At 48.5% G+C, this 9124-nt stretch overlaps 1 protein-coding gene across 1 annotated transcript in view; it reads left to right on the plus strand.

The window, feature by feature from the left end:
* Hivep3 (human immunodeficiency virus type I enhancer binding protein 3) overlaps positions 1–9124 on the plus strand; it is a 312458-nt gene that overhangs the window by 281434 nt on the left and 21900 nt on the right. Inside the window, exon 5 of the mRNA XM_021160203.2 lies at positions 2755–2897. Coding sequence (XP_021015862.1) covers positions 2755–2897 — 143 coding nt within the window. The remainder of the gene's footprint in view (positions 1–2754; positions 2898–9124) is intronic.

The raw sequence follows: 9124 nt of genomic DNA on the forward strand, positions 1-9124 counted from the left end.
TCTCTCTCTCTCTCTCTCTCTCTCTCTCTCTCTCTCTCTCTCTCTTTCATTGTTAGTTGAGGAATGAAATTTTTGAAAGATAATTGCAAATTTAATGATGCCCACATGTAACTGTTGCAACCCGGTGCTTTGACCAAATCCCACACAGACACTGGAACCCAGACTCCTTTTGTAGACCTGAGAGCAGACCTGTGTCTGCAGCTTCCCAGATGCTTATACAGTGTGCTTTCATCATGAGGTGAAAGTCATATCAGAAGTGACTGGGCTCAGCTGGATATTCTTCACAAACTGCTTTCCAAATTTATTCTCTGATGTCTTTGTCAGTCCACATCAGACATCTCTGAACAGGATTTCCACTTCTGGTGTTACTGCCATAAACTGTGGCTGCTGCCAAGATGCTGGCACAGTTACACTGGAAACACACCTGCTGTGTGCCAGATACTGTGCTAAACTTTACTCTTGTTTTCATAACACCCTGGGAAACTGGGGTACAGTAGGTAAATAGATCAAAGTTCAGAGAGGCTAAGTAACTTACACAAGGCCACAGAGTAAATGGCAAAGATCAGATTCAGAACTAGAGCTCACTCCAAAATCCTTTGAAACAGGTCTGAACTGTTCCTATTCCCTGATGAGAGGTATCAGAGGTATATAAGACAAAAGAAGTGTTGGTTTCTCATCTCTAAATTTGACAGTCATTTTTTTCATCCTGCTGCTTTCATAAAATGAGCTGAAACCTACAGACATTTCCTTAGAGTTTAAATGTTCCTACCCAAAGTGTACAAATATCATACATTAATATAACTGCATGGTCTGTAAGCTGAGGCCTTTCTACAACCCCCATTCCCTTCCTTACATGTCTCCAGTAATGGGAGGCTCACCCTCTGCCAACCCCAGCACCACCCAAGCCATACTTGGCTACAGTTTAAGCTCTTCTGCACACTCCACTGACAGTTGTTACTTTGTAGCTGGTGTCTTCCCTTAGCCATTACAGAAATGTCATTTATCTAAGCACTAGGAAACATGGCTTAGCTGTCATCTTAAGTATAGTCCACGACACATTGTGTTTGGTCATCTGCATTTAGATCCTGAAGAGACCCATGCTTGCATAACCATCCATCTTGCACAATCCATCTTGCAGTCATTTCTTTCCTTATGCTTTTTCTTCCATTTTCTCTCACTCTAATAGCCATAGCCCTGCAATGGGAGCAAGGACTGAACTGCCCAGGTTTGAGGCCCACTATTTCACATATTCAGCTGTGTGACCATGGGCCATTCACCTAACTTCCCTGTACCTTGGTTTCTTTATCTGAAAATGAGGAGTGATGCTAACTTAGCTCAAGGCTGTGAGAGTAGGCAACAGTATTGACCAGTGAAGCTATGTATATGCCCTTAGCTAACATGACCCACATTACTATTCAATGCTACCACGGATCCTAGGCCCCCACCCCACTCAATTTAGGCACTGTTTCCTGGAATTGTGTTGCCACCCAATCCCACCTCCTCTGGCCTCCCCAGAATGGCATCAGGTAGCAATGGAGACTCCGTGTGCCTGCCTGTGTTGGACCCCTTGGCCACTCTGTGGATTGCAGGCCATGGTGGAAATGTGGAGTGTGCCCTAGAAATCTAACTGCTTGGCTTCCACCAGCACAGCTGTCTAGACCTGAACTTGGTTTCCATTTCCCCTCCCATTGGGAAGGGACCTCGGTGACCTCTATGGGGTCACTGAGTCACAGAGATCAGTTTCTGAATGGATCTTTAGGATGGTCTAAGCCAGGTCTGAAGAGGTGGCTCTTTAGTCAAGAGTGGTTACTCTTCTTACAGAGTTTAGATCCCCAGCACCCACGTGAAGTGGCTCACAATCACCTGTGAGTCCAGCTCCAGGGGATCTGATGTCCTGTTCTTTTCTGTGCACATGTGTACATAGACACACACACACACACACACCACAATTAAAAATAAAATCTTTTTTTAAATGGTCTAAGGCTTTCTTAGTTTCAAATCCCAGAGGGTATAGTAGTCTATCTAAGGGTATCCCAGCCTCCAGTGATCTATTTGGCATTGGAACTCACTTTTCCTGGTTCCCAAGATGCCCCTTATCTCAGCTCTATGGGCACGAGCATCCTATGTAAAGATGTACATTAACACCCCCCACACCCCCACACACACCTCAGATTTAGAGAATATATTCTCAGGACCCTGGAAAACGATGGAAATTCATAATCAGGGTTCACCCTTCCCACAGATCCAGTTCTCACTGCAACCCACTGTTCTACAGAAAGTGGATACCCCAGTGGCCTTTGGTGTTGGCTCAGGAGGGCTAGTACAGGAAGCAGGAGACCTGTGCATTGCTGGAGCCACACCCTTTACCTAGTAGATTGCTTTTGGCTTTCCAGTCTGACCGTGAGAACACCACAGTTATACATGTATACAGAGCCAAGACTTCGCCTATTCCTTCAGCATTATTTGTCTTTTTGATCCCTATTTTAAGTACTGGAGTGACCAAGGTGAATGAGACATGTCCCCAAAGACCCCATAGCACAGAACATAAAGACCTACCCGTGCGTCTCAGGGGAAAATGACCTTGAGAGGGGGTCAAAACACAGCTTAGAGGAGACTTTGACTCTTGTGGCCAGTCCTTGAGTCTGTAGAGGGTGTTGAGTGAAAAACAGAGGCCATGTGGGTGCACATGCCTTTGCCCCTGACCCAGTATGCAAGGCTAACCAATCTTGGTTCTGTCTTTCCCACGGAGTTCAGGTGCACCTCCCGTCGCTGGTTTCCCCAGAGAGCCAGAAAGACCCAGCTAGAGTGGAAAAGGAAGAAAAGCAAGGGAAGGCAGAGGAAGGTACTCCCACTTCCAAGAGAGGCGAGCCGGCGAGGGTCAAGATCTTCGAAGGAGGGTAAGTTTCATGCTTTTATTTGCAGTCTGCTTCCTGTGTGGAGACCTTCTACCACCTGCGCGCAGAAGTGGCCAGTGGCTCCTGGCTGTGGGCTGCCCAAAGGTACCTGTAGTCCTCACAGGCCCTCCCTATACTTTGGGACTCCAAGGCCAACTGTTTTGCAAATGCTACCAGGAATCCTTGGTGACGATCTGAAGGAGCCAAGGTCTTTCTCCAGCCCTGTGTCCACAGATCTTGTCCAGGTTCTCACCCAGCGTTGAAGTGATGTAGAGTCCTCAGCTCCACATCAGTCTGCACTATTGTTTCCTTTAGAGTTTATTGCCTCTGTCCTGCCAGGCCACACTGGTCACATCCCACTTCCCATGGTGCTGAAGAGTCATTGAATGCCCTCTATACTGTCTCTACCTTGCCCACTGGCAGGTCCACTCTAGCACACTCTAGGACACACCCCATGTACCCCAGGGTCTAGAAGGGCACCTGGATTCAGATGTACTTTGTGGAAGGTCTTTGTACACTTTTTGTTCTGTGTGGCCACGTGTTTGTGAGCAGGTACCATGGTGTCTGTCTTGGGGTCCTATGTCTGTGTCCCTGTTGTGATCAGGGTGGTACCGATTCTCGACAGTTCTGATGAAAGCAATCACATTAAGCCTCCGAGAACATGGGACATCAGTGGGGACTCTTGCTCTCCAGCATCTGTAAGTGACTACCTCATGGGGACACACAGTGACAGCTGTGGGAATCTCTGGAAAGTTGGCATTTTGGAGTGGCTAGAAGAGCTCTTGGGGACAGGAAGTGGTTTTGACAGGTACAGGGTCAGAGGACAGTGAACATCCCTGAAGCACATCCACAATTAAAAAAAAAAAGACCTCTTTGACAAAAAACAGGACCATAGGTTCTGCTTCAGAGCCTGACCCTCTTTCCACTTGGGTACAGTGGCTTCCCATGCCTGACATTTGGCTAGAGCGCCCTCGTGTGGCTATGTGCCCTCATGCCACTTGGTTCCAAGCTCCAGGCTTGGCAGCTTTGCCCCTTCATCCTCCTCCTTGGTGAAGGGGATAGTAGCAGGCTTGTACCAACGTCCTAAGCCCCATAAGGCCAAGGAAGGATATGGTTCCCACAGACCCATCACATGGACACCGACTGGCCCCTCTCCTGTGCCCAGATCTTTGTCCCCATCTGAAGCACCTCACTCTGCTCTTGGCTGTGGGGAATGTCATTCTTGTGCTTCTAGCTGGTCACATGGTATCGATAATCAGGTTCTTTCCATCCTCAGCTTGGCTGCCCCTCACCCCGACTCTAAGATCTACTGTGCTTCCTACCCTCGCTTCTGGTAAACCTCTTCTTTCATGAGCTAGGTGCTACCCACTAGGAATATTTGCTAATATGAAAAGGGGGAGCATTTTGTGTTGATACCTTTCTGAGGACATTTCCACGGCGTCTCATGAATGGGACCAGGACTCACCAAGTGCTTGTCTCATCTGTCACCAAGGGTGCACCTATTCCAGGATCCTGAACACAGGCTTAAGGCCAGTCCACACCAACCGTTTCTTCTTAGCCTCAGTGCCTTCTTCTTTTTCTCTCTTTAACACTTACAATTTCCTGTTTCACAGCAGTACATACTGGAAAAGGGTCTGTAATGAGGCCTGCTCAGAGTCCAGCAAGAGCCCAGAGAGGGAGGCAGAACTATCTGCTGTAGAGAGAATATCTTGTGTAATGTATGGATGCATCACCTGTCAATGAAAAAGCCCAAGACTTAGGCAGGAAATAGAAGATCAGACATCTGAGAGGCAGGAGAGATTCTGGGATAGAGCCAGGTGTGGGAGATCGGCCTGGGAAGATATGAGGAGACAGACACATGGTACCTGAGCACGGTAACCAGCTGCATGATAGAATATAGGTTAAAATAAATGAACAGTTATCTTAGGTTATGAATTCTAGTCAGAGTAGAGCCTAGCTATGTGGCCAATTTATTTGTAAATATATTTTGAGTCTGAGTCTTATTTTGGGAGCATGGGGCTGGGAGGAAGAATTGGTACATAACTTCTATAGTTTGCCAGCTGCTAATGCACCCTCCTTGGCCCTGGAGTCTCATCCACTGACTATAGAATTGTGTACTCTAAGACCTTGGGAGTAAGGCTGGACAATCCCAGTCATCTCTGATCCTGAGAGAACTTAAAACATTCAGTCAATCGCACTGGTGGGACTCTGGTCTGCTTCGTATGCATCTGCTAGTGGGTAATTTCTCCATGGCATCTGTGCAGGTACAAACAGGGCCTGTTCACATGTTAACCTAATAAGCCAAGTATAGAAAGATGGGTGTTTTGTGTGTCTAGCTTCCTCAAGTCTTTGGATCACCAGCCACATTCCTTGACTCTCAGTCTAGCAGTTGACCAATTAGTCAATCCATCATGGAGGATAGACTTAATCTGTGCCTTGTAGGAGCTTTAGGCTAGACGTTATAGTGACCTAGTTAGTATCAAGTATAGTGACCAAGTTAGTCATTCAGTACTTAAGCTGCTTGTGGAACAAGCAAGGTAGCAATACAAAACCCTGTGCTGAGGTAGGGACCATCGGGGCTGAGATGCCCACAGCACCCACAGGGGGCTTCCCAGAGCTGTAGGACCAGGCTGGGTGGTGTGGACAGGGTGGGGTGACAGACAGCTGGAGGGCCAGTCTGGGTGAGGTGGACAGGGTGGTTTGACAGCTGGTATATGAAGTAGGCTGGTCAGAGCTCTCCAGGTGACCACTGAGACTCTTGGATTCTTGCCAAGATTGTCTGTCTTGCTGACATCACCCTACTCTTTGGCTTCGGACTTCTCATTACTCTTGCTGCAATATCTGGGATCAGACCTGGGCCCTCACTCTGAGCTCCAGACCTTTTCTCGGACACCTATGGCATCTTTGCCTAGGACACTTACAGCTCCACAAACTCGGTACAGCTAAGCAAGGCCCGCACTTCCCAATCACAGTCTTAGTTACTCTTCTACTGCTGTGAAGAGACAGTGACTAAGGCAATTTATAAAAGAAAGCATTTAATTGGAGATTTGTTTACAGTTTCAGAGCTTGAGTCCATGACTATCATGGCAGGGAGCACGGCAGCAGGCAGGCAGGCATGGTGCTGGAGCAGTAGCGGAGAGCTCACATCTTATCTACAGGCAGTAGGCAGAGAGAGAGAGAGAGAGAGAGAGAGAGAGAGAGAGAGAGAGAGAGAGAGAGAGAGGAGAGAGAACACTACGTCTGCAATGAGCTCCCCAATGACAAACCTTCAAAAAGGCCACACCTCCTAATTCTTCCTAAACAGCCCCCGCCCCCTAGGAACCAAGCATTCAAAGATGTGGTCATTCTCATTCAAACCACCACACACGGTATCTCCTCCAACCTTTGAACTTCCGATGATGAAGCCTTCACACACTAACATCAACATCACCTCAGATGCCTTCTTCTGGATTCCATATGGTCCCTATATTCTGGTGTCTATATGTGAAGTAGTCAAGGGCTCAGAATGGCTTCTCTCTCCCTTTATCCCCTGCATCCTACCCTCCAGTGTCAGGGCCACTGGCCATCTTTCCACATGGTTGTTCCTATAGCGCCCACCGTGGCTCTTACCTGCACAGTGTTAACTCAGCCTCTCTCTAGCCTGCCCAGGTTCCTTCATGTTCTGCTGCCTATGGATTCTACCCTTTGTCTGATCCACCTGATCTTCAGAAATGAGTGCTAGCCCTGCCTGGGGAACCTCTGAGGTCCCTGCCCTGGCACACCATAGATGGCTTCCATAATACCATATCAAGTCTCTTCTTGACTTGGTCCTAGAGCAATGCTTTTGCCCACAGTGTTGGGCCCTATGGACTACCCTAATGTCTCCTCTCCGTGTCCCCTGCCACTTTTACACCTGAACAAAACCTGCGTTTTCCAGGCACTGTCTGGGAGTACCTAGGAGCACCGTGCCTGCTGGCTTACACCCAGCTCTCCGAATTTGCCTTACTGATGAGGAAGGGCTCCTTCTGTGAAGCAGTGTTTGTGCACATACGGTTATATTGTTCCTTGAGTGGAACCACTACATTGTTCTAACTCAAGAGCCTTTGCACAAGGGAAGCTGGGAACTCAGCCTTGTGGCTGGCCTAGAGGAAGCTCCTGGGGTGAATAGGAAGTACCTGGCTGACAGCAGTGGCTGCACGTACCCTATCCAGGTCCGATGTGTGTGCTGAGGTCTGAGGAAGTGACGGAAGTGAAGCTAGTGAAGTTTAGGGAGCCCAGCTCCGTTTAGGGGAGACCCTCAGAGAGCTGGCTGTGAGCAGGAACAGCCAGCCTCAGCTTGGAACTGAAACTCAGGGAAGAAATACCGAAGTGTCACTGTGAGAAAGCTCCTTCCCTACTCCCTAAGGGTAGAAGAGGGTGGCTCACAGACTCACCCCTTGGCCAATAGGCCTGCCTGTGTCAGAAGGACCCAGATGCTATGCTGGGGAAACCTTTTGTTCCCAGGAAGAGCTCTGGCCACATCCCTCTCAGCCTCACTTCATTCAAATAAGTATGCCCAGGTTTGTTTCCACTTCAAATCACTCCTTAGATAGCTAGGTTTTAATAGTTGTTTAAATACACACACACACACTGATCTTTAAGTTCCAGGGATCCAATGCCTATCTTCTGGCCTCTCCAGGCATCAGGCATGCATATGGTACACATATTTACATGAACTTATATGTATACACAAAATAAAAATAATCAAACTGGGGCTGGAGAGATGGCTCAGCAGTTTAGAGCACCTACTGCTCTTCCAGAAGACCTGGGTTCAATTCTCAGCACTCACATGGTGGCTCACAATCTTCTACCATCAAAATCTCCAGTTCCAGGATATCTGATACCCTCTTCTGGGCTCTATGGGCACCAGGCATACAGATGGTACACATGTAGGGAAAACACTCATACACATAAAATTAAAATTCTAAAAATAAATGTAAAGGGGAAAAAAAACCCTTGGAGAGGTTGCCTCTGACTCAGGTTCTCTCCCTGTCCCTTCCTACCGAGTTCCACTCCAGGTGGCCTGGGGACTCTCCTACCTTGGCAGCTCTTTTGTCTTTGTAAAGGTCAACAGTAACCTGCACTTTGCAGAGGTCAAGGGTCACTCACTTCCAGTCTTTTCTGACTTTCAGCAGTGGACACCGCTGACCCTTGTCTTCTCTTTGCTGTGGGCTGGAGAGTGAGGTAGCTGGCCTCTCACAGAGGACAGGCCAGCTTTGTCCTATTTTTCTTGATGTCTTCAAATCTGATCATTCTGTCTCCACTGGGGAATGTGACATGAATTTTAGAGGAACCCAGTGGTTACCAAGGCAATGAAGACCATGGGATACTGAGAGTCCAAACAGCCTTTGTGTTAGGCCATTGCTACCTTAGCTATTATGAGATAATGTTAAGTTTACAGCTGGGAGAGCAATGGCAAGGGCAGTGGGGTGGTAACCCTGGGACTCCTGACAAGAGAACAGGAAGGCAGAAATGAAGCGTGGCCACCTTGAGTGTGGCCCCAATCACTGCTGGGCACATGCAGAACAGAGATAAACACAAGACCCAAGTTGAGAGAGTGGATGACCGGCCCTGGGGGCACTGTGGAGCATGTGAATCTGAGAGCCAGTTCTTCCTCCACATGAGGGTCTTCCAGGAGGCATGGGCACTTGGTTCTTGAGCCTGACTCTCAAGGGCAGGCCTGAGCTGGAAATACACACATGGAACTTGTCAGTGTGCACCTGCACTTTGCGGCTCTGACTAGATGGGTCACCTGGGGAGAAGGAGAAGAGAGAAAGGGAAAGGACAGCTAGAACGGGGGCTGGGTTCTGCATTGGAGGGTGAGTCAAGAATGATGAAAGACAGGATACCCAGAGCCAAGTGGAGTCCAAGAAGCCAAGAACTGAGAGCTCAGCTAGGCATCACCCTGCCTGGAGGCCCAGGGAGGTAGAGATGTGGGACTGTCTGCTGCACAGCCCCGTGGGGAATGTAGTGGATGTTATGGGATCTGTTTCCAAGACAATGGATTTCCTGTGGTCCAGGCTGAGATGAGGAATGGAGGCAGGGTATTAAAGCCCCGCCCTAAAAGGATGAATAGGGGAGAGACCACCAAGATGGAGGAGGAATGGAAGCCGAAGAGGCTGGGGAAATGGAGGGGGGAATGAGCAGGACTTTGTTTGTTTGAACCCATGTGTGTGTGTGTGTGTGTGTGTGTGTGTGTGTGTGTGTGTGTG

This window comes from Mus caroli, chromosome 4 (genome assembly GCF_900094665.2).
Source record: "Mus caroli chromosome 4, CAROLI_EIJ_v1.1, whole genome shotgun sequence".
Classification (NCBI taxonomy): domain Eukaryota; kingdom Metazoa; phylum Chordata; class Mammalia; order Rodentia; family Muridae; genus Mus; species Mus caroli.